This window comes from Melampsora larici-populina (assembly GCF_000204055.1).
Source record: "Melampsora larici-populina 98AG31 unplaced genomic scaffold MELLAscaffold_12, whole genome shotgun sequence".
In the NCBI taxonomy this organism is placed as follows: domain Eukaryota; kingdom Fungi; phylum Basidiomycota; class Pucciniomycetes; order Pucciniales; family Melampsoraceae; genus Melampsora; species Melampsora laricis-populina.
In genome coordinates this window covers 1,586,440-1,612,492 of record NW_006768776.1, presented here as the reverse complement: position 1 = coordinate 1,612,492, position 26,053 = coordinate 1,586,440, and the positions used below count along the sequence as shown (strand labels likewise).

Below are 26,053 nucleotides of genomic sequence, written 5' to 3'. Positions count from 1 at the left end.
CAGGAACGCAAAACTTACGATAAATCACCATCATGATAGTGGATGCTCTTACCGATTCGCTAACGCAAACTGATGAAAAATTAACTACCGCGGGGCTAATTGTTCACCGGTGCGGAAAAGACCCCGCGGTTGCGTTAAATTTAACCTTACCGCACTCGATTTACCGCACGAGTGCGGATGCTCTTACAGGAGGTCTGGGTTTGTGAGAAAACCACAACAAATGTGCGGGTAAGTACTGAAAAAACGCCGGGCTTTGGTTTTAAAAAGCCGGTTCCCAAATAGTGTTTTCCTTCTGTAATTCCCTTCTCAAATCTCAATCTGAATCAACACACATTTCTCAACTGATCACTTCAAAGATTTCAAAAGTCAAATCAACACATATATTGCTATATATTTACAATGTTCTTCGTTCTACAAATTCAGTCGCTTTATCCATGAATGTGACCATCAAAACTTACATCAACAGGTCCACCAAAGTGGTCAACGCATGATAAACAACTTCAACAGCGGTGATTGGAACTCAAAAACCAATTTGATTTGACTCAATGGATGAGGCGCTCTATCGCTTGAGCTCTGCCACAATCACAGATAGAAACAAAGGGATTAAAGAATTTAGCGACTTACTCTCAAACCCTTCAAAATTTAAAAAATGTTCAGACTCTACCTGGGCTTGGATAACGTGTCAGCTTCTCAACACGATGGAAGTGGAAAGATTGGCATACCACAAGCCTTCCAAGACCGCGAAGAGCACATCCACTAGGTCTGCTTGTTTGGTTTGTCTCGATCAGATGTTGGGCCTGCTTCAAACATGTGTGTCACAACATAAATCAGCAATGGGCGCAAAAACTTCGAAGCTACTGTTTCCTCGAGTCATCGACCTCATCACTATCATATATCAGCTGAAAGAATTCCAACCCACCACCATAGACTGTATCCGCATTATGCGTGATTTTTTCTCTCACTCCTATCATTTTGCGCACTTGAATATCTCAAAATGTTCAACATTGATTTGTCTGTGTTTTGCATTGTTACTGGGCAAGAAGATACCCAAAACACTTCTTTTGGTTCCAAATTCTGAATTCAACGATGAAGAAGTGAGAGTCGCGTCACGGCCAGTCCCTACCATGTTGGCTGATTGCACTTGGCTTTTATCACTCATCACCAAATCGCCAACAGATCTGACCATCACGCACTCTAAGACACTTCTCCATCACTTTAAGTCTATTCTTCAAACCTATCCTGAAAATTCTACATCACATTTCCATTTGATCTCTGCTTTATGTGCAATGTTGGAAGAACTAGAGTGCAACCAGATTTCCGATTTGACCCACTTCGCCACCGATTTGTGGAACTGCGTGATGGATTACTGGACTACAAAGTCTTCTGAATGCAAAGAAAGGATCATACTTGCCCTGACCTACCTTTTCCCATTCATCGTTTGGATCATCAAACAACCTAGCTCCGATGAATCTGAAGAAGCTTCTGCAATAGCCGAAACACTTGCGAGAAAAATTTTCCATGCTGTTGTAAATGATACGGACAGAGTTGGACTCAATACTCTCTCATCTTCACAACTTCGCTTCACAGAAGCGCTCAGTGGAATGAAAGTGACGCCACTCAGTACAAAGACTTGGGCTTGGGTCTCACTTGATCCTTCTGATGATATTGCTCAACGTCATCGAGTTACTTCGTGGGCTTCGCTACAACTGGGCGCTGCTGCTTTGAAATGTATTATCAATCTCAACAATAGGGCCCGCATAGAACCAAGCGTTCTGAGTCCAAGGAAACGTTGAAAGGTGCGTGGAATGATACAATGATTCAACATTTCAGATATTTCAACATGATCTAATAGCTTTGAGTCAACAGCTTGAAGACAATCTCGATATGTTCCTTCAAACAATGAAGCAAGGTCATTCGTCACCAAGTATCATACGTCGACTTCAACTTGTGATATTCGCTATCGACTTGAATTGGACTACAATTCACGCAAGCGCCAAGTCGCAAATCATCCACTCCATCCTAGACCTGATGAACTCGGAGAATACGGAAATTCTAGATTGGGTCTTTCTATGTATCACCAACCTCTCCTTTGTGAGTCAGATTTGAGCTTTCATCTTCAACCACCATCAAATTTACTGAAAGAACATTTCTGATTGCAGACACATGAAATAGTCAATAATTCCTCCAACGGATCACAGACCAATCTACTCCAAGATGGGGGCCCTACGTCTGACCAATGGTTTGATATGTGGAAATGTGCGATCCGCAGGACCTCCACTCCACAATGCAGTCGTACGGCGAGCTACGCAGCCTTGCTGATCTTAAAAAACGGACATCTTCCTAATCATTTGATGTATGACGGCATCAAAACTTTCTTCAGTGATTTATGCGTACAAGGTCCAAACTTCCCGAATGACTCGGTTTGTTTGTTGGTCTCGGAGTGTTTGTCAATGACAGCTGGGGATATGGCCTTCTCTGGATTTCTTTTTGAAGAAAAGGTGCTCATTTGGTTATCAAAGACATGGCGGAAAGTCGACTCTACCACAGCGGTCGAGAGCGCCTCGACTGGTGCAAGATCCAAAAAGGCGGTTATGACTGTTTTTCATCCAGAGTCAGCAATGGCCCTTCTACTATGCTTGACAAAAATGAAGAGATTACCTCGGCTTGGTTACTCTTGCATGGTCCTCAATTGTCCACTGGTTGAATCACTCATCTACAGAGATGACACTCGGGCGATTAGAGCCTTATCAAATCATCAAGAAGTGGTTGATTTCAATCACATCTCGTCATCTATACCATCATCAGAGTCATTGTTGAGCTTGCGAGTTCCTTTATCCGATTTACGCGACGTAGCCGATCTACTTCCGGGGTCAGAAATCCAGAACAGAATCTCCGTTATACTGGCCCAATCTATTGATAGTGTGATTGGTCAAATCTTTGATACTGAACCGCAGCGACTGAATTCTGCTTCCGGTTCTGTGACCAGCATTCAAGTAGCAATTGGTGTAATGATGGCTGGAATCTTGTTTGAGAATTCTTGACGCTCATCTGGGATCAGACCTCATCATGAAACCTTGGATTCAGCTGGAAAGCTTTTTTCTATAGTGAATGAGGCTCTCGAGGCTCACACTTGGTCCATTACTCAATTGGTGATTTTGTTATCGTGCTTTGAGCCTATCCTCCTTCTCTCTCCAGAATCCAACAATCAAGTATCAAAACATAGTCTTCTATCCCCTGGGTTGGCCTTGGGTCTACCTCGTCACAAGCTCGCCGATTCAAAAGCAACCCGTTCAACTCGCACAACTCTGGCATCTGAGCGGTTTTTGCCCATGCTCCCTGACCGCAGCCTGATCACTTCCATTTGGACTATTTCAGCCGACCTTCAAGCTCAGTTTCTCAACTTCTCTGAAATTTGTGAACGTATATTACGCAGTGTCAACTCAGCCCCGGGCGCCACCGAAGTCAACCTTACAAGTACCCAAATAGGGGAAAGGGCAGTAGGATTTGATGACAACAATGATGACAACTCTGACACCGACATGCAAGTCAACTGCCGGGACTTCTTGGATGGAAAGTGTTCCTTCAAAACAGAGCTGGGAGGGTCTGGAATGAAGAGAACGATTAAATCAATTGTCGATGTGTGCGTTCGTGTGCTCATGACCGGAGCTAGCGTGCAGGTCGGCAGTGATATGTCAAATACGATAGACATACCTGTCATTGCTACTATCCTCACAGAGTGCTCAGGTACAGCTATTGAGCTCATTGGACTGCGGGTCATAGAGTGCATTGATGTCAGCCTGATGTCACTGACAGAGGTCCAATCAGATCAGCTAATTCAATATGTGGGTGAAAGATACATGGTGCCTTACGCGTATTCGCACAATATGTACATTCAAATCTTTGCAATCCGCCTCTTGCGCGTCAGCTTACATCATTGGGCTTTGGGAAAGCAGACCAAACAACTTCAGTTAGATCATCATGCTTGGACGCTTTTTTCGCATTTTCTCGGCCTACTGTCTCAAAATACAATGCACTCAGAGGCTCAGCTTGAGTTGGCCCTGCTGCTTGACGCTTACTTAGAATTTGATCCATCCCAAGAAATTTGGAATAAGAAGTCCACCACATATCTTCTGAAGGCTTTACAAGGCAACCTGAGGCTACCTATTGACCTCCTCATAGATCATCTTCAACATGATAACATTCAAGTTCGATATGCTGCCGCATTCTTAATTCCTCATGCTTTTGAAGTCTTGCACTCCATCAACGTGTGGGATCGGGTCGCATCTTATTGGTCAACTGCAATTGATTTGACACATACTTTTGATTATGAATACTCGGTTACCACATCACTTTTCTTCGCCAACGTCTTGCTAGTAAGCGCTGAATCGCGACCACAAGCGTACCAGATGTTGATCAGTAACGTGACGGAGAAGGCGGAGACTTCGGAGCAGGTGCTTTGTCGTTCACTCATATACACACTGTTGAAATGTGCTTCTCATTGCCTCGGCTTTTCGGGGCCTGACAAGCTTTATAAGTTGTATGCTGCTCATATTGCTGCAGAACGGCATACTATGAACAAAGAACCACTGCATCCACAACACAACTTCATCGGCAGAGATCTGAATGATTTCAAGAAGCTCAAAGTCATCCGCGCAAATCTTCATGCTGTCGGACCCTTATTTTATCTCAATGACGACACATCTGCATTTCAAACTTGTGCTCAGCTCGCTGGCATGAACACAAGGGAAGTGTTGCGTCTGTGTTTTCCTCGAGTTGCTGGCGAATTGATAGCACGGACTTTTCAAAGTCATGATGGTGGAGGAAAAGAGCAAGCCGGCCAGATCATCTTACCAATGCTTAAACTTGCCACCTCCCAATGTGAGCTCGAGATCGATATGCTCAGTGTTGAGAGAGATTGTGTGGCTACTTACTTGATGTTAACGTCATCTGCAACTCTGGCTGATACAAAGATGGTTGCTGATACGTTGGGTCCAGAAGCTCAGGACTTATATTCAGCTCTCAGTTCAACACTAGAAACTTGCTATTTGACTGAACCCGCCTTGCCGTTCTGCCCAATTCTCTCCAATGTATGAGCAATAAAATGGGTTGATGAATTATATCCTGTTTTTCATGAACCCACTGTGGTGTACAGTGTAATCAGTAACATTTTGTCCGAAATCTCCGCCTCGCCCTTTGTGAACGACCATCTCCGCTATCTGCTTACAATTACGATTTTTATTGCATTGTCACATGAAGTAGTACAAAAATCTGAAGCCATTCTTACATTACTCCTCCAGGGATTCTTACATCTTTTCTCAGAAGAGGTTACATTTGTACCTGTGTGCACACTTGCAAAGTGGATCATCGAGAAGATAATCCAACTGGAACGTCCCCCGGAGATTGGCCATCAAGAGCAGAATACCTTTACTCAGAGATTGATAATCGCCTGCGTCAAAAAAGTTTTGATCGTTGCTAATTCAGGGACGCCGGAAGACCGCAATGTTTCTATTGCAAAGGAGTTCAATGAGTGGCTTCTTGCCCAGGTCAATTTGATATGTGATTCAGCCAATCATCCGCAGCATTTGATAGGAAATGCTTTGCTACTGTATTGGCCGGATGTGTCAATGCTGCAGTGTAAAATCCCCGATGTGAAAGATTTATTAAGTAGAAGGTGTGTGGAGAGCGCGTCATCCTTCAACTTCAAGCTCATCAAACACATTGTATCATCCGGACTACCTGGAGATAGAGTTGAAGCTGGTCAGCTGCTCTTTACCCTTCTTGTCTTGGCCCGCGAGTTGTGTGTGAAGCCTTTGCTAGAGAATACCGTGTTGTATTTTCAGCTGCTATCAAAAATTTCTGGCAACCTGAATCCACCGCTTCTGGGGCAGCGTACTCCGTGGGGTCCAATATTGACTGGTCGATCGAAATATCTTGATAGCCGCCACAACACAATTCATCAAATTTTTGCCCTGGTTGTTTCGCGTCTTGAAACTGAGGATTTGCACCTTTTGTTTTGCTTAACAGAATTCATTCGGAGGGCGGGCGTGTGTGAGAAGCTCTCAGAGTTTGAACAATATCATTCTCAACTACCGCGCTTGTCTCACGACAGAACAAATCTCATACTCTCCTCATCTTGCTATCGTACCCATGATCTATACATACCCCATTTGATCAAGTCTTGGTCTGATTTTTCCTCACTTATCGCAATCGCCAATCAAGCTCCCGAGTGGACAGTAGGGATCTTGAAGATACTGATCTTTGATTGATTGCGCAAAAGGCCTTTTTTTGCTCAACTCTCTCATATTTTAGAGATTGATGATACTATTGCGTCAGACGTCTTACCATGTGTTGTACACGCTTGTCTCCTCGAAGATCTGGTCTCACCCCAAGCTTCTTTCAAGAATGACTTGTCCAAGCATGTCTGTGCACTACTTCAATCAGCTTCGACATCAGAATCAGTCATTCATAGACTTCTCGATCTAATCACTTATCTACGCTTGAGTCCAACACCTGACGGAGATCCCCTTGGCTGCAATAGATGGTTGGATGTACCTTGGCGGCTCTTAGTTAAGCAAGCAACCTGTCTGGGTATGCCATCTATGGGGTTCTTATTCCTGGAAATTGCACGCAAAGGAGATGAAATAACTAGTCTGATAAGTAGCACTGAAAAAGAATTTCAAGACGTTTTTCATCTCCTTTACTCGTCATCACTAGATCCAGATGCATTCTACAGTCTTCCTCCGCGCGACCCATCTTACTGGTTACTGGAAAAAAGCTCTCATGAGGGAGAGTGGGACTCCATGTTTGGTATCAGCTACAGGGAAAGGGTTCGGACCTTTCGCATCGAGCTAAAACAATTCACACACTCGCTCAGTCACACTCTGGATGTGGGCTCGATCAACTCGCGTATCAGGTGCTTCAAACAGCATCTTCAAAGGAGGCAGCACATCCTGCTCGAGATCTTCTGGAGAAAGAATGTTACAGTTTACCCTTTGAATTGGCTTGGCAAGCGTCAGAGTGGGACCTTCCTCAAGCGGACCAACCTGATTTTGACTCCTCTGCACGCTTGTATGGAGCTCTGCAAGCAGTCAATCGTCAAAGAGGTTTACGGATTCAATCAGAAATTGTAAACCAATGTCTTATCGGCCAGTTCAAAGACCTGGTCAATAGCCCGGTAGTGTTTTTCCAACCAGATGCCAAAGTTATCGGGACTGCCTTAATTAGCCTTTGAAGAAATCTTGACCTGGCTCAAAAACAATGGTGCAGTCTAAAGACAGAAGTACATGGAGACTCTTATTGATCTACCACAAGGTTGCAAGTAAGTGCTCGGTTTTCTGATGAAGTGCGGAACACGTAGCAATGTCCTCATACTGATGATCATCGTCTTGCTTCAGTTACAAAGGCCTTGAACTGATATCAGTGGTTCAAAGGAGCTTGCTCCAGACCGAAATGGATAAGCAAATGCAAAACATGATTGGTGATGAACCAAATGCTACATTCCGTATAGCACAACAGATAGAACAGAAGATGCGAATAAAGACGTCCCAAGAGGCGCGACTGTCTGGTCGCATTCAGAATGCTCTCAACATCATTGTTCCGACCAAGATGATGGGAAGTGAAGATATGACACAAATTGCTTTAGAGGCCAAAGAAGAATTTGCCAAAGTCTTGTGGATGAAAGGAAAACACTCGATGGCTTTGAATATGTTGGAAGACGTACAATCACAGCAGACTTCAACATCTCAAGCTGCAATTCAGCTAGCTTTCCTTGTAAGTGGTTCATCTTGGATCATTTTGCCTACATTTCTTGCTCATGCACGGTTGTTGTACTCTGCAGGGCAATTGGATGGGGGCTGAGAGGAGATATACACCCCAAGAAATCATTGAACGGTACTTTGAGAAAGCAATCAGTGTCCTAGATTGAGAATCAGATCCAGCTGCATTTGGTCAGGTCTCATTCACATATGCCACATTTGCTGATAAACAGTATCGTGATGTGGTTGCTTCTGGAGAGGTCGCTTGATTGACAAAATCCACCATACGGCTTTCGGCATCGGTGAAGTACAAGGCTTCCAATAGAGCTGACAGAAACGCTCTCAAGTGGAAACAAAGGATTTATGATGAAGACTGTAAATCACTAGAAAGATATTCTTGTATGCAAAGAGGGTATCTCCATGGTGCTTTACAGATGTATCTCAATTCACTGGCATTCAGGGATCAACACGATGATGTGGTTTTTAGCTTTGTATCACTTTGGTTCGATCATTCGGATGATGATGAACTGAACAAAGTTCTCTCAAACCCCATCACAAAAGTCCCTATGCATAAATTTGTACGGGTAGCCCACCAGCTATCAGCGCGGCTGAGCATAGAGACCAAATCCAACTTCCAAGTGGTCTTGATCAAATTGGTAACGCGAATGTATTTTCAGCATCCGTTTCATTGCTTACCCCAGATATTACTGTTACGGCAAGGTATTCAGTCCGCGATAAGTGGCTCAGAATCAAATACACACCTCCGACGTACGTCTCAACAACATCCCGTACCCAATGACTTGACGCCTAGTCAATTATCGCGTGCAAAAGCTGCCAATGGCGTCCTGACCGCTGTACATAATCATTATCTTCGTCAAGCAACTGTGGTAAGCTTGATAGACGTTTTTGATGCTTATACGGAATGGGCGCAGTACGATGTAAAACGTAACATGGAAACAAAGTCACAGAGTGGATCACTTCGAATTCCTTCAAGAATCAAACTGATTGGGATCAAGAACAAAGCTATACCATTCTCAACTGCTCATCTACCAATCGACCTTACTTGCAAATATAATCCAGATTCTATGGTCTGCATCACAGGATATCAACTTGAATTCAAGCTTGCCCAGGGTCTTCATGCACCCAAGATCACCGAATGTCGAGGATCAGACGGACGCGTTTACAGACAATTGGTGAGCGATTTATTGAATCTATCAGGATCCGTTTGATGAGCTATTCAGAGCACCGTGATATTTTAACGAGTTGGTTTTCATCTCTTACAGTTCAAAGGTGGTGACGACATAAGACAGGATGCGGTCATGGAGCAAGTATTTGACCTAGTCAATCAAGTCTTGACACGCGATGGAGAGTGTTGAAAAAGACGCTTGAACTTTCACACATACAAGGTGATACCATTAGCTGAGGAAGCCGGCCTGATAGAATTTGTGACTAACACTTCAGCGCTAGGGGCTACGCTGACTCCTCTTCACGCAAAGTGAGTTTCAATCTTGAGGGATTGAAACTCCGCAAAACATTTTTTTGATGTTGATAGCCGACTACTTCTACATTGCTTTTGACATATGTTTAGATACAATGAACTCCCAGACTGGGACTTGAAGCGCGCCCAAAGTTACTTAGGTTTTCAAAGGAATGCATCTGAATCTAAAAGAATCGCCTCATTCAAAGAAGTCATGAAATGTATCCGTCCAGCAATGAGGTTCTGGTTTATGGAATCACAAACTTGTCATCAGAAGTGGTACAAAATGAGATTAAATTATATGAGGACGACAACCACTGCTTCTATTGTTGGACATATCTTAGGATTAGGAGATCGACATTTGTCTAATATCTTATTGGATAAAGAAACGGGCAATATGATTCAGATTGATTTGGGAATAGCTCTTGATGCGGTGAGTTTCATCCATTTTTCATTAATTGATTTCAGTTGGACATTGCCAAAACGGTTTACTACCATTGAAACTGCTCTAATGAATTTGTTGTATGTCGTAATGAAAATGTAGGGTCGGCACTTGCCAACACATGAGAAAGTACCATTTTGATTAACTCAAGATATAATTGATGGTTTTGGAACAACAAAGACTGAAGGCGTTTTCAGGAGATGTTGTGAACACACTTTAAGTGTGTTAAGAGAAAACAAGGACCTAGTGATGACTATAATTGATGTACTGAAGCATGATCCACTACAAATCTGGTGAGTCTCTGATGCTTTGATGTTAAAGTAGCATACGAGAATATTGATCAAACTATAATTGCTGCTTTTAGGGTGATTACCGAAGAGAGAGCGAGAAAACTACAGGAATCACATGATCCTGATACAAATGAAGGTGGAACAGGATTGTGTTATCCACTTACAGGTCAACAAGAGAAAAAGAATAAAGAAGAAGAATCAAAGGTTTCTGAAAGTGCATCTAGAGCTTTAGCTTCAGTAAAAGAAAAACTATCAGATAATTTGAATGTGGAAACAATGGTAAATCAACTGATATCAGGCAACTAATATGAATAATCTAGGTTCAATATATTGTGGTACGTTTATGTGTGATTTCTTTGCCAAAAGGACTTTAATATGAATATAAAGAGCTGATGACAACCCTTTGTATCTTGCTCTTGTGGTTTTTGTTTGGCATATCTATTTACGTTGCTATTGGTTTAGGCTGGTCCCCATGTAAGTTCTTGTTACAATCGCACTTGTTGCCCCGTGATACCACGAACTGATCAGAATGGTTTCCACCCCTAATTTCAACCTCGGGTCTTGTTCTCGTCCTACAGATTATTGAAGTGCCAAATCCAGATCTTTGTCCTTCTTGTGTTGATTATTTTTACATGTACCACTACTATATTACTGATACTTTAGGCATTGTGGGGAAAGAACAAAAGGGTTTGAGATATGATCATCACTTAGGCAAGCATGATTTCGAGTCATTTCTGACTTGTTTTTGCGTGTGGATGATGAACATCCTTCTATATTAATATGATCTTATTGTAACTTTTGAAGATCTGAAGAGAGGGCAATTTAAACTGTCGGCTGTTGATAATATTCACAAGAATCCCCAATCATCTGTTCTTAGGGCCCGTTCGGCTGGAAACCAAATACGGTTTTTGGCCAAATACTCCACCGAAGCCAAAAACTGTATTTGGTTTTTGACAAAAAGAGCAGTGTTTGGCAATGGTCTTTGATCAAAACCAAAAACGGTTTTTGATCAAAAGATCTTCAATTTTGAAAAACAGCCCTGAGGCTGTTTTTGGGACCAAAAATTGGTCGACTGTTTGGTAAATGAAAAAGCCAAATTTTGAGTTTTTCAATCTGCCCCTTTTTCAAGGGTCAGATCAAAAAATTGTTTTTGTGTAACAATTTTTTCAAAATCCAGCCAAACGGGCCCTTAGCTAGGACTACCACATCAGACGGTCTGCTACCAAAGAGCATCCCCAGCTGTGTCGTAAATTTGTATTGTACAGAGCGTTGCACAGATCGTTTAGGCAAGTGTTTGAGGCATAAGTTTCAAATGATTTTTTTTTTTTTTTTTTTTTTGCATTGCTTTAAGTGTTTATTGAGCCGTTAGGCTATCAAACACTATGTAATATGTCCAGCACCGGTAAAACCCCTCTGGCTGTGTCAGGGGAAAGGGTTGCTGTTGGCTGTTTCATCTAAGTTACATGTTTGTTTTTTAAAATTGTGAAAAGAAGGCGGTGAGGTAGGGATGCGAATATTGTTATTCTAGGGGTTGGGGTTTGTTCTTGGGGCGGGGTTCATTGGTGGCCTTAGCCCAGGTCCAGCGATTCGCAAATCTCCATGTGGAGTTGCAAAAAGTGGCAATGGCTTTGAAACTTTTGGGTTCGGAGAGAATTTGTTTGTTCATTTTTCTTGTAGCGTGGTTGAGAAGGTTGTGTTCGAGTTGATTTCGATGTTGTTCGTGTGACTGGCAAATGAATAAAAAGTGGTCAACTGTTTCGATGCCATCCTGGCATTCACAAAGTGGATCTATCGGTTGCTTGAATCTGTTCAGGTATGCGTTAAGTGGTATATGACCTGATCGTAATTGTGTGATGGTTGCGACTTCATGTTTGAGAAGTTCTGATAAGGCCTTGAGGTGTTTTTTCGGTTGGGGCTTGTGGCCGAGTCTTTTTATTTCTGTGTCGGTGAAGGATTCGGTTTGTGTGAGTTTCCATTCGTTGATGGCTGAGATAAATGCCGCTGAGTTGGGTGTATTTGTGAATGTGCTGGGTAGATCACTTTTTGCAAGTGTGTTGGCTAGTTTGTCGGCGGCTTCGTTTCCCGGGATTCCTTTGTGTCCTGGGCACCATCGTATTGTGACTTTCATTAAGGGGAAGCTTTGATGAATGCATTTAAGTATCTTAAACGTTTGTTGTCTGTTATCTAAGGAGGAGACGGAGGATGAGTTAGATTTCAAGTCTTTCACCACTCCCTGATTATCAAGGATAATGGATGTCCTGTGTGTGGCTTGAGTCGCCATTTCTAGGGCCATTTTCAGCCCCAGTTGGACGCCACGGTACTCTGCCTGGTAAATGCCTTGCAAACGTGCTGGGCCTAGGTGGTCTGCAGTCGAAGTCGTGGTGTTAGCGCACCATGCTGCCGCTGCCGTGTTTTTGTTTGGGATACGAGAGCCGTCGGTGAAAATTAGTATGTGATGGCCGCTTGGTTTAAGCCGTAGCGTCCCATTTGTGGCGGTGTTTTCATCCTCCTGGAGGATTGTTGAGTAATTAGGCGGCCTGATTAGCGTCGAGGCTGGGTCCACCGGCAGTTGGACCACGTGTTCTTCGAATTGCGTGTGAAGAGAGTGTTGGAAGAAATGATGAAAAGGGTTACGGTGGCTTTTCGGATTCGAATGCTGAGCCTGCTGGATAAGAGAGAAAAAGGGGTGTGATTTAGCTTTAGCTAAAGAGCGTGCCATGAAGCTCAAAGTTTTGCTTTGTAGGCGTATTTTCACGGGCACGAGGTTCATGTCATGCCTGAGAAAGATTGTTGGTGTGGTGCTGAGTGCTCCAAGCGCCGCTCGGGCGCAGGTGTTGTCTATCTGTGTCAGTTTGTCAATGAGAAATTTTGACGGCTCTGTAGGGTTCCAGGCCATGGCTCCATAATCGGTCGCTGCGTGGATCGTGGTTGTTATGAGAATTCTCATAAGGTGAGGGGGGATGCCCCAGCCGGTCTTCGAGAGACCTGCTAGGAAACCGGCTCGTTGTTGTCCTTTTGCAATAACTTCGAGTCGGTGTTGTTTGAAGGTGAGTTGATTGTCGACTTTGATGCCCAGCCATTTTGCAAAAGGGGCCGGTTCGATCATTTTCCTGTCGGCAAAGTCAATTGTAGGGATGAAAGCAGGTGTTTGTAAGCCAAATAGAACCCAAAATGTTTTCTTGATGTCAAAAATCGCGCCGTGATTTTTGGCCCATTGTTGTTGGCGAAAAGACAGTGTTTGCATCTGTGATTTCAACTGATGTGTGTCGCTTGCGGTTGACAACAAAACAACGTCGTCAATGAAGCCTAATGCCGAGGCCGAAGTAATGTTGTCAGTTATTTCAAGAAGGGAGGAATTGTAAAGAAGGTAAAGGAGGGGGGACAGAGGGGAGCCCTGCGGAAGTCCATGGTCGAGGGGAAAGGGTTGAGATGTGTAGCCGTTAAATGTGAGCGTTGTTGACCGGGATTCGAGAAAGTCGTGTAAGATGTTGAGCGTCTGCGTGTTGATGCCTTTCTTCTCAAGGGTGTCGAGGAGTCTAGGGTGATGGACCGATGGGAAGGCAGATTTGACGTCTGCAAAGAGAGCGCCAACTACCTTACCTTTAGCCCATTCTCGTTTGATCCACGATACCAGGTGGACTAATGCCTCCTGGCTGGATCTGTCGGGGCGGCCACCATAATGACCGTCGTGGAGCATGCCGAGGTTCTCGGCGTAAGCTGAGAGGTGGATCGTGAGGAGTTTCTCAAAGATTTTGCTGAGTGTGACGAGGAGCGCTATTGGTCGGTATGCCGATGCTTGTGTGTAGTCTGGCTTGCCTGGCTTGGGGATCATCACCGTCACTGCTGTTTTCCATGAGTGTGGTATGAATCCTGTGAGTGCAATACATTTGAAAAGTAACGTTACGTGTAATTTGACTTGATCCCAAACAAGTTTCCACACCCAGTTTTGGATTCCGTCCATTCCGGGTGCTTTTTTGGGCGGGCAATCGTTGATGACTGCCGCTATTGTGTCCTTCGTGATGGATGCTACAAAGGGGGGTGTTAGTTCGGTTGTCGGACGTTGATCCTCGAGGAGGGGGAATTCAAGGTGGTTAGTGTCGTCCAACCTGCATGGTGCTGTTGCCACGCAGGTGGCTAAGAAAAGTGCTTTCGCCTTTTCATCATTTGTTGAGCACGTCTTCCCATCAGGGGTGATGATAGTGCTAACTAGTGAGGATGGTTTCCGTCCTGATGCGATTCTCTTGGCCTGGAAAAGATTGGTGTGGTCGACTTTGGAGAGAAATTGTCTCCAGGAATTTTCTTTTTCTTTGTCAATTGCTTGGTTGAAGATGTTGCGTGCTTTTTTGTAGTCGGCACGTGACTCGTCGGTGTCGAGCTTTTTGGCACGTCGTCGAAGTCGCGAAGCCTCTTTTCGGAGTGGGTCAAGAATTTCGGGCCTCCACCAAGCCTTATGCTTGCCGTATGTTGCTTTTCGTGGCGAGTTCTCATTCAGTGCGTTCAGTAGCGCTGTTCGAAGCTCCATGTCGAATGTTTCAATGTCTTCTCTTGTCGGAAGTGGTTTGAGTTTTGGTAAAGTGGTTTTCAGTTGCTGTAACAATAAAATACGGTCAACTTTGTTCCAGTTCTTTTTCTCAGTGGATTGAGACTTAGCAGTGTCTTTGTCTCCTAGTATTGTCGAGAAGCAGGTTACGATTGCTTGGTGATCGGAGTTGTGGTTTAGGACGTCGTTCTCATCTATGAAACATGTCAGTGTTGCATCATCAAAATCTTCGTTTACCCAGACTTGATCGATGGATGTTCCTTGAGTGTTTGTTGAGCGGACTCCGAATGTTGGTATCCCTCTAGGTGATCGTAGGGTAAAACCCCATTCGGTCATCATTTCGATTAATTTTTCTGAGTCTTTGTCGGCGACGGTGCTGTGGCTTGGGTTCCATAAAGGAGAATGAAGATTAGAGTCAGTGACGCACACCGCTGGTAACAACTGGGTGTCTAGCGGCGCCGTGTGGAGCATTTCGGTGAAGGCTTCAAAGCCTGAGAGCGTTTTGCATGGGTTATAAACACTGGCTATCAGGATAGTGAAGCCAGTGATAGTAACCGTGCACGCTGCGAGGTTTCTGGATAATGAATGTATGGGGTTGATAATGGCGTTTAGGTCTTGTCTGATATAAAGACAGGCTCGGGGTCTGTCCTCCTCACTCAGTGATCGTGGAGAAGAACAGACTAGAGTCCAATTAGGATGGTTGAGCGGTAAGTTGTCAATAGGATTTACATAAGGTTCTTGAAGAGCAATGATGGAAAATGAATTAGTGAGGTCTGAATTGAAAAGAGAATGTGTAACGTGTTTGCTGTGCCAGCTATTCAATTGAAGAATACCAGCTGAATTGTCAATATTGAGCTTTTCTTTCATCTGGTTCTCTAACATTGAGTACGAGATGATTCCGCTTCGTTGACCACCTCAATATATGGTGAGGAGCTAGGGTTGTGAGGGGGAAACTGGCCAGCGATTCTCACAGGGCACGTTGGCGAGAATGGATGATGCAGAAAATCTGCATGGTTCTCTTTGAAGAGCCGTGTCAGATTGGCACTCGGGTCAGCTTTCACTTTGCCACGAGCACATGAAGTGCATTTCATTGCAGTTGAGCCTTTTATTGGGCAATTGTGTGAGTGGTGTTCTCCTGAACAATAGGGACACATGGGTGCTATTTTACAAGCTGGCGCTGTGTGGCCTACACATTGACAATTGAAACATCGCATGGGGGGGGGACCGCTCAATTCCGTTCTGTGACGGCCTCTCCCTTGCCAGACTTTTGTGCGCACTGCTAGAGTGGCTTGACTGAGTGTTTTGAAGCCTATTAAAAGGGAGGAGTGACGTTTTGCCGTGTCGTCGGCCGTATCTTTCTTAAGCCACCTCACAAAGAGGACATCGTCAAGGAGATCTCCATTGCATATCTTTAGGAGCTCAATGTCTTCTGGTCGAGTGGGGTTAAAGGTGGTGGGGACACCGTGTACGATGACTGAGTGCACCTCCTGCTTGATCGCGAGGTTAGGTGAGATTTTTGATAGCCAGCTTGCGGCTTGGTTTCGCAGAGCCTGGACTTGTTTTTGTGATTCGAGATAAAGCACCAAGTCTCCCGATGGGTGACGGTGTATATTCCGAACCAAAATGGTTGACTTGTCTTCCGTATCGACCTTAATGTTATTGGTCTTAAGGGTTTCGTTGAGAATTTTGATTAGCTCAGGGATGGTCTTTCCCGCGCCAGCGATATTCTTTGGGTCCTGCTGATTGAGCGTGAGTGAAGCCTCCGATTTAGGGCGAGAGCTCTGTTTTGGTTGAGCACGGTTGCTCTGTTGGTTTTGTTTGGGAGCTTTGGATGGTCCCGGTGCGTGTTTTGATGCTGCTAAGGCGTAGGAGCTCTTAGGCTGGCCTGGCTGTGTTTGGCCTTGTTGTTGTTGTTGCTGCTGGTTTGGTATAATAGCAGCCACCAACTTGGCCATTTGATCGGCGAGCGTGTCAACTTTCTCTGACAACGCTTCGTGTCGGAATTCGAACTGAGCATTCGAAGCAAGCGATGAAGGGGTGGGGGCTGTAGGACGATGTGGATCAAACACAACACGTCGTGCCTCCATTATGTTTGCTTGGTCTTGGATCAAGCCAGCTAGTACGAGGAGGTCAGCCGCTGATTCTATATCGACGTTGACTGATTTCGCGCGTTTGGATTTGGGCGCCAGAGCCGCTTTTGATATATCAAGCAGCTTCTGTACCAGGGCACCGAGTGGTCTGGATGAGCCACCTGGGAACAGACGAGCGACTCTGATCGATCGTGGGGTACCGGTGATGTCCTCAGATTCGTCTAGGCCGCTCTGCGAGGGTGCTCGTTGTCGGTGTCGCTTTCTCGAGCCCTCCAGCAAGGCTGGAGGATCCGATACCGGGCCAATGAGAGCTTGGGAGGGAAGGGTGACCTTATCGATGGTCTTTGAGGTCGGTTGACGCGTTTGAGGCGTGGTCGTCGGCTTCTGACCCGTCAGGTCAGTCGCGATCTCGGCCTCCATCGCGTCATCATACATCGACGCGTCATCTCGAACGGCCGAACCGTCCTGAATATCGGGGTCCGGGGGTCCTTCGTCCATCGGTGAGCGCGACGGAAAGGGAAAGATCGAGAGAAGTGATGAAAAAATTGAGAAAAAGTGAAGACGATTGAGGGAAAAGTTAGGAGAATGGAGTGGATGACTACTTGCGCAGTCACGGAGGGGGTCACGTGACAAATTACTAAAATTTGGTTCGAGACAGAATCCTCCCCTCAAATGATGCACAGCCGTGGTGTCGTACAGTATGGCTTGTAGCATATTTTGTGAAGTGAGTCATGGGTTAGTTGATCATTGAGGGAGATATTCTGCAGGGAGTGCAGTCGTGGAAGTGGGAGTTATGGGAGAAGCGAGGTACAGATGAATTTAGGGAGAGAGGGAATCACAGCGTGGCTACCTCTTGATCCACCTAAATATTTCCTCAACAACCTCTCAACAATTGACAATACTAGCGCAAGATAAGCACTTGGAGCACTCAACACGACACCCAAAGTGTTCCTTCAACATGACATGAACGTGACACACCCAGAAACTAGGCTACAAGCTAAGATTTTAAACTTTATCACAAAATCACTTTCAAAGCCTAGTTACCACCCTCTTTTCCCCATTATTCAAAATGCACAGGTATCAAAACCTCGGGATCACAGGAACATCTTCCACAAGTTCTTCCAGCATAAGTTAGGTAAAGAATTCGACGAATTCACTACTCAACTTCCAATCGACCCGACAGCTGTCCTAATACGGCCTCCAAACTACTCAACAATACTGCAAGACAAAAAAGTGGCCATTCAACAACGTTGGGCGGATACGTTGCTAAAAGGGGGCAACACATCGCCAACGCATCGCATCGATGCCTTTTGCAACGCATCGCAAGGCATCGGCTTGGCCCGGTACACGCTGCGATGCCTGCTGAAGGTGCTTGGTAAATACCGTTGCACTGCATCGCAACGGCCGTTGCGTGAAATGCAACGGTGCAACGGAGGATGTCTGCTTTCAGGCAGGGTCATCCAGGAATCTATTGACCATCTGAGATCATCATCTCTCCGCTCCTTGCTTACCCCTTTCCAAACTATGGGGTGAGGCTTGAGCTCGCTTTCTAATTCCCATCTCAAACATTAGGGGCTCCGCTTCTGAGCTCCCAAGTTTTTTTTTCATCATGGCAAGCACCTCAGCTTCATCAGCGGGTGTGCCACAATCCCAGCCTGAAGTCAATTCGACTCCACTTCGTCGCTCTTCACGTCCACCCACACCTCGCAAGAATGTACCTGGAATGGTTCAGCCTTCGTCTGATGGCCGGGCTACTATACCACTTCCAGGTGTTTCGCGCAAAAATGGTAAGACTTTGAAGAATCAGAGCACAGGAAAGACAAACCAACAACCAAAGAAAAATCAACAAACGGTGAAATCAAAACGGGCCAGAGAAGGATCATCGAAACAGGACTCACAGGTGGCGAGCCAATCTTCATGATCCCCATCTTGTCCATTTTTCTTAAGGCTGATGAGAGTGTCTAAACTCTAACAATAGGGATCCGAGAAGAATGCCCCATCAGAGGCCGAGATGAACCAGGACTCCGATGACAACCTGAATTACCGACAGGCAGCAAAAAAGGCCAAAGTTCTCAAAGAAGCTGTATCGGAGGACGAGTATGATGATGTGACCGATTACTTTGCTGAACCTATTTATGAGGGAGATGATGTAGTTCTTTAGGTTATTTTGTTTGAAGCCTTTTATTAGCTGCTGATATCTATTACATGTTTCATTTGACAATGACAGGATCGATCGCTGCCGGCCATCGCCTACCCCTGCCATTGGTGTACTAAGAAGGCGGTTCGTGCTGCGTATGACTCACTGGGTAACTTGAAGATACATCGCGATGGATCTTCAGGTAAACAAAATCGATACCCATGTAAGGGGCGACAACACGCTATCGATGCTGGCGCCAAACTGCCTCCTTCAGCTCACGAGGCCAAAGCAAAGAAAGTCGATGATAATCAGAAACAGATGTCTGAATTCTTTGAGTCTAAAGTCAGTTTCAAAAACGAAGTCCTCAATCAAATACTGGCAGTTTGGATACTTGGGCAAGCTCTTCCGTGGAATCGGATCGAGGACTATCACTTGCGACTGGCCTTTCGGTACGCTAGACGTGATGCCAAGATTTTTGGCCGCACATGGGTCAGCAGGGAAGCTGCTGGTATGTATGTGTCGTTCCAAGACACCGTTTTGAAGGAAATCACCGTAAGTAATTTAAAACATTTGTTAAGTGAGGCTTTAAAGTGTGTGAAACGATTTGTTTGTTACTGATTTAGTTTTTCAATTCAAAAGGGAAACATGGGCCGCTTTACCCTCATCCACGACGGTTGGACGACACATAACAACATCCATGCGTTTTTAGGCGCTGCTGTCACATTCATTGACAAGAATTGGGACTACCAAGTCCGCCATCTTACTCTTAAACTTGTAGCTTGGCACCACAACGGTGAATGGCTTGCACAGCCACTTGTGCACTTCATGAAAAAGCATAAGCTTCAACATAAGATAAGTAACTCTTTTTTTTTTCGGACCAAACCACTCGGATGCTCACATCATCATTCAAGTTAAAGGTAAACCGTGTTCGCCGGCAAAACCTGATTAAACTCCCAATCCCTACTACCAATTTCAAGGTTTACACGTCTAACACAGTTTAATCTGATTTCCACGCACCTCACCCAAAATATGTTTGTCATTCCTCTTATAAGATACAAATCAACTAACTGGAATCGTCTTGAAGGCTTTCACTCAGTGAGGCTGGTTTAGCAGCTCACTCCAATTTTGTGCAAACATTTATCAGCCTTCCTCGACCAACGGGAACAGGGACATCACAACCTAAACCATGTCTTCCTCAACTGACTTCACCCTTCCAACAACTGGCTCTAATCATCAATCAACATCAGCCAATGACAGACAAGTATTATGGTCCTTGATTGATGGTCACTGTTGTTACCCGACTTAATATGGAACTAGATCGGAATGCTAACAGGATAGGGTTAGGGTTAGGAAGAAGATTGTCAACCTCAACACAAATTGAACAAGATTACCAATTACTCATTTCCAGCACTCATTCAACTTCTTACTACTGGCACTACGATTCACAACCCTCTAGCAAGATCGATCATATTCAACCTCAATGTTTCTACTCCAAGAACTTCATATGCAACATCCTCAATCAACTCGCCTATTGGACTTCAAAGTTGATTGAGATCTTTTGCGGGAAACGTTCAACGCACTTATAATCTACAGCCTTCCCTGCGCGCAATGTCTGGTACCTCAAATGTAATCGCTGCTGCTATTGATAACGAGATGCCCGATTTGAAAGCAATCAATGCTATCATTTCCGAACTGACGGGTATGAGTGGACAATGGCAGGAGTTTTTTATATGCACGGTTTCCACAATTACAAAAGTAAGCGGTTGCATGCTGAAGCCGAATCCCACGATTTTGTTCGGATTGGATTTTTTTATCTTTTGATTGGTCCCGATTATAGATTCCATGATTACGAGTAAGTAATCTTAATCCTTGACCAAAAACCAAGATAATCATATTAAACCAAGTTTTTTTGTTCAATTAGAGGTTATCCACTTTTAGATGTAGTCTTTGCAGTCAGAATTTTTAAATCATTAGGTTGTGAAGCAGTAATTGGTAAGTTCAATTTAAACCAAATCATATAATTCAAAAAATTAATCTTTAACATCAACACTTGAATCATTCTGTTTTTGTTTTATAGTAACCAATGCTGCAGGAGCAGTGAATCCGAATTTAAAAGTTGGACAAATCATTGCACTTGATGATCATCTCGCATTACCATTGTAAGTTTTTAACAAATTGTTTGATTTATTTAATCAATTTGTTTTTGGATTGTTTTTTAACTCATTTTTGAATCAGACTTCTTGGAATCCTTTAATCGGTCCTAATATAGATACACTTGGTCCTCTTCTTCCACCCATGTCAGATGGTAAATTCTTAAGCGTTTTCTAATTCTCATAAAAAATCAATTTTTGTAATCTGATCAAACTAACTTGACCAAACAAAAAAACCTCTTGAATCTATTTTAAATAGCTTGTGATCTTGAACTTAGGAAATCAGTGTTTGGATCGTTACCCGAAATCGGATTAGAAAAGGGTGATGTGATAGAAGGAATTTATGCTTGGGAAATTATCACACTATGAAGTTCAACTTAATTATTATTCAGTGAACTAACAAATTGGATTTTCCTTTCATCCTCTCTTTGAGTGAATGATTTAATTTTGTAGGTTTCAGGTCCGACTTATGAAACAAGAGCAGAAGGAAAATTTATAAGAAGTACACGAGCAGATGTAGTACGAATGTCGTAAGTCTCAAGTTCTCAACTCCAACAAAACTCACCAAAAAACACTAAATCATTATTTTTGTTTGGGTTTTTTGTAGTACAGTACCAGAAGTAACTGCGTGAAGACATATAGGATTAAGAGTATCAACTTGATCACTCGTGACTAATGTAGTAACAGATAAACCGTATAAAAGTGCAGAAGAGTTTGTGGAAAATGAATTAAAGAATCAAGGATTGGATAAATCAAATGATGAAGGTGTTGAACCGGTTTGGAAAGAAGAAACTGCTAATCATGGAGGAGTTTGTTGACTTTCTCTTTTTTCTCTCTTCTTGATTTTGAAACTGATTTTTTTGTTCTTTCGATTTGGTTGGATGTTGGTTTTGGTTATTAGGTTTTAGAAATTGGAAATTTAAAATCAAAAGATAGACTTAAGATTGTTAAATATGTTGTAAATGATTCAAGATGGAAAACACCATCCTATTAATTATAACTAAATCAAATCGGATTGTAAAGGTTCTTTTCAATCTCAACTTGACAAGCTACAACATTCAAAGAAGAACCAATGAAATCGATTTGTAAAGTAGACTTCTCTTTAAGCTCTCATAGCAATTCATCATTGGAATCTTGATGGAATCTAACTTGAGATTTAGATTTGATTTGACAGTGGATCATACGAGTTCCATTAACTTCTGCAAATATAGGACCGGGTTTTGATGTATTAGGATTAGCTATATCATTTCATTTGACTATCAACTGACAAATTGATTCAAACTTAACATCAAAAGTAAATTAACTTATGAAGGTTTAGGATCAAATGAAGAACCAAGATCCATATCAAAATTTAATCACAAGAGTGGCATTATACATCTTACAATCAGATGAAATCAAAGTAAATTCCATTCGGACAAGGATTAGGTTCATCAGGTGAAGTGGTGATTGCAGGAGTTGGATTAGGCAACATTTCAGGAAATTTAAAGTTAACCATCAATGAAAATTTGCTTATGCATTAATGGTGGAAAGATATCCAGATAAAAGGATCTGTAGCATCTAATTCAAAAGAATCATCACCAGAAGATTTAAATGTAATCTTGATCCCATCAGCCAAAGTTTTACCTGAATTTACAATTGATGGTAAGAAACTTTCCATTGGTTCTATGACATTGATATGATTGATTTTGACCTCCTTTCTCATACTTTGTACAAATGGGTTTCTTTGGCTAGACAGGTGTTACACCAAACAACTTTCATCAACTCTTCTCAGCAACGGTCAATATGCTTTCAAGACCATGGGAAACTCAAATCCAAAATATGAAATTTACAAAATTAGGATCCATAAGCTGTTACTCAGTTACCTTTCTTAATTTAACCCAGTTGAACTGTCATAGTTCACCTCAGAACAATAGACGTGAATGGATGTCTCTCTGAAATAACAAGCACAAAAGTAGATGATGCAATGACTTCACATCATTTTCTTCATCACAGTTGTGCTTTTCATTCTGAAACTGTAAGCTGAGACAATTTGTCAACACCATTCATACAAATAAGAAGTGATTGCAGATGAGGTGTTGAGCTGTATGCGGACCCATTTAATTCCTCCAGCAGATGCCATCATTGCCTTGAAAGTGAGTAATTTCAAAACTTAAGCTGATTATTATTCAAACCCCATCAGCCTATTGAGAAAGCAAATGGGAAGTAATTTGGCAATGGAGACTTTTGGAAGTCTTGATTGAAAACCAAAATGATATAGAACATACACAGGAAGTAGCTTTAGGGTTGAGAGGGACTATTGATACTACTGTACCTATACAAACTTTACCCTGATCAAAGTAGATTCATTTTCTTCTTATCCAACTTCTTATTCCATTTCTAGAAAAAAATAAAGCTGAACATACAAGGCTGATCCATGGTGGGACTTGCATATTTTCTGAATCATAGATCCAATACATGTGGCTTAGGAACCTATTCAATAACCAGGTACCTAAGTGCATCCAGTATTTCCTCTCACATTGGTGACACATAAACCTTGGTATTATGTTAAAAAAGTGTTGAGTGTGTATATCTGTCATTCACAATCATTGATAGGTGGGTTGTTGATATACATTGGTAAGTAAGGTTTTAATAAAGTCAATCATAAAACTCCATCTTTGCTGATTCATATGAATTCTGTCAAAGTGATTTCTTGAAGAGTCATCACAAGATCAATCATGAAGGGTATTGTATTCCCTAGAAGGCATCCAACATATGCCATCCACATACAGTCAAACCTGCGCAATTGTATAATTTGGGGGGAACATCTGGCCTATGCAATTTCACGGGTTATGCAAAGTGAGGTAAAATACAGGATAGGTTACAATGCATAAAGTTATTCATATATGCGGAAATAGGCCAAAATACGTAACATTATGCATTTTCACAAGTTTTGAGTTAGGCTTTGAGACTTAGGTCTCAAGATTTATGCATAATTATGTACTTTTTATCCTGTATTTGGAGTAAAAGCTATGCAATTGGGCTTCCAAGACCTGTTTTTTGGATTTTGCCTTATGCATTATCATTTTTGACAAAATTATGGAATAAATCCAACTTTTAGCCCACACCAAGTCGGGGGAAGTCCTGGCCTATGCAAAAAGGCTGATCATGCAGTTGCACAGGTATGCAATTGCACGGGTTTGACTGCAATGTGATATTTTGGAAGCGGCGCCCGCCGCTGATATGCTAGTAACACTAATACCACTTCAACAATAGCAAATCATTCGATCTTGAAATTTGCACCTCCTACTCCAAATACATCAGAACCCGAATCAAATGAATGGTCAATATACATTTATCTTATCAGTAGTTACACTTTCACAACAATATCAAATTCAACCAATATCAAATTTGACTAACGCTTGTTTCCCTTTATTTACAGGGTTTTTTGCTTTATCGTTCCACTGATAAGGTGTTGGGGATTTGTCCTTCCAAAACCGCCGACATCTCTTTTTTTATCCGTCGGTTTGAAAACCGTCGTTTTTCATAAATGACTTGTTTCTCTGATAGTCATGTTGTTGAAATGAATCATCCCTCTTAAATTTGTTTCGTTGCAAGGGTTTTAAAAAAATATTTGAAGAATTCTCGTTTTCATCTTCTCCTATATCGCCATCTACTGAATCATGGTTCACCCCTTGAGGATAATAGACCTTATCCTAAAATCATCACATCTTCATCTTTATCTCATCTACTTCCAGATTCAAGACATTCAACTAACCTAGAAGTCAATCATCTCTACAATCGAAGTTCATCATGGTGAGTTATTGATTCTTACAATCTTTTTTATAACTTTGACTGACCTTGAGTTCGCCCTTTGCATACCCAACAACAAACTCCAGATGTTCATGATTCAAACCAAGGAAGGCATTTGTCAAATAGCTATGATCAACCTTTTTTGATACATTCAAATCAAACCAATCCACAATCCTATTCATCATTATAAACATTTTAAATCTAAATCATCATCAAAGCTTAACACCAAACCTGGACATAAACTCAACCTATAATTGATCAAATCCTACAACCCTCAGACGATTACTTCCACCCAAATATACATCATCTTCTGGTACAATAACATGTTCTTTCTCTTTTTCCGAAGCCACTCCAGAGAACTCTTGTCCGCAGCCTATCTTGTTACCAGCACCATCCATCATCATAACAATGGCAGACAATGAATTCCAAACTTCAGATAAAACAACACCAAGAGCTTGTAAGATGTCAAATCCAATTTATACACCTTGTCAAGAATCACATTGTACTACATAGCTAGATTGGTCAAGGTCATCCTTGAGTACAATCATCATAGAGGAGATTAGGTTTATCTAATATGATCAAATCAGCCTCCTTAAGTCCCAAATCGACACAACCAAGATCACCACAAGTTTATCAACAAGCAAATAGAGAAGAAAGATATTTTAATGGTGATAGTAGCGGAGAGGAGCAACAAAAGATGAACTTGAACAGATTCACCATCAACTAATGATTGAATGTATTTAAGAGAACAACTTTCTTCTTCTGAAACTGTGAATCATGGTTTAACTTTGAGTCATGATCAAGGACCTGAAGCAGTAGCTAAAAGAAAATTGTGTAGGTCTAGATGATCAATAGATGGAGTGACATCAAATGCAATCTTACGTACTAATGCTACTACAATTCCAAGACCTGAAATACCTAATTCAAGTAATAGTAATGTATCACTGCTTCATCATCAGCTGATCAAAGTTCTTCTACAACCTCATTGAATAAGAACATGCTTTTAACACAACCAAATCATCATCATTCAGGTTCATTAACTAATAAAGTCAAACATTAACTTGAAGATTATGTACATAGAAGGAACTACTTGATGAGGTTTACATGCACTTACAGCTGCAAATGACAATGTATGTACCAGTCAAGCTTCTGGACCTATATTTTCCAAGCTTTTACCCACTTGAAAGGCTAAATCTATTGGAGAGACTAACTGCTTGCTGGTGTTTCAATAAATCAACATGGAATTTGACAACTTTTATACCAGGCAAACAGTCCCAGAAATTTTGTGAGTTGACACCGCAGAGTCATTGAGTCCAAGAGCTGAAGTCAAGTCAAAATTCAAAACTAATGGTCCTATATTGCTGTTTGGTATCTTACAGCGTTC

The 26,053-nt window shown here is 42.6% G+C and overlaps 3 protein-coding genes across 3 annotated transcripts; all 3 read left to right on the top strand.

The window, feature by feature from the left end:
• Positions 1-545: 545 nt before the first annotated feature.
• On the top strand, positions 546-7,130 carry MELLADRAFT_62079 (uncharacterized protein; the record flags this gene model as incomplete). Its single annotated transcript, XM_007408411.1, has 7 exons — positions 546-1,728; positions 1,853-2,091; positions 2,160-3,003; positions 3,106-5,087; positions 5,298-5,671; positions 6,025-6,044; positions 6,310-7,130. The coding sequence occupies 7 exons, from the start codon at positions 546-548 to the stop codon at positions 7,128-7,130; spliced, it is 5,463 nt and encodes a 1,820-aa protein (XP_007408473.1).
• Positions 7,131-8,839: 1,709 nt separating this feature from the next.
• On the top strand, positions 8,840-10,509 carry MELLADRAFT_85060 (uncharacterized protein; the record flags this gene model as incomplete). Its single annotated transcript, XM_007408412.1, has 10 exons — positions 8,840-8,947; positions 9,038-9,125; positions 9,174-9,249; positions 9,343-9,664; positions 9,776-9,802; positions 9,854-9,966; positions 10,038-10,242; positions 10,284-10,298; positions 10,426-10,437; positions 10,492-10,509. 10 exons carry the CDS (start codon positions 8,840-8,842, stop codon positions 10,507-10,509), a joined length of 984 nt encoding a protein of 327 aa, XP_007408474.1.
• A 9,829-nt stretch (positions 10,510-20,338) lies between these two features.
• MELLADRAFT_105246 (uncharacterized protein) lies at positions 20,339-23,211 on the top strand (the record flags this gene model as incomplete). The annotated part of the gene is given in 12 exon segments (XM_007408413.1): positions 20,339-20,451; positions 20,568-20,582; positions 20,652-20,722; positions 20,808-20,889; positions 21,000-21,027; positions 21,334-21,410; positions 21,493-21,548; positions 21,568-21,689; positions 21,782-21,838; positions 22,199-22,279; positions 22,419-22,521; positions 23,138-23,211. The coding sequence occupies 12 exon segments, from the start codon at positions 20,339-20,341 to the stop codon at positions 23,209-23,211; spliced, it is 879 nt and encodes a 292-aa protein (XP_007408475.1).
• Positions 23,212-26,053: the final 2,842 nt, after the last annotated feature.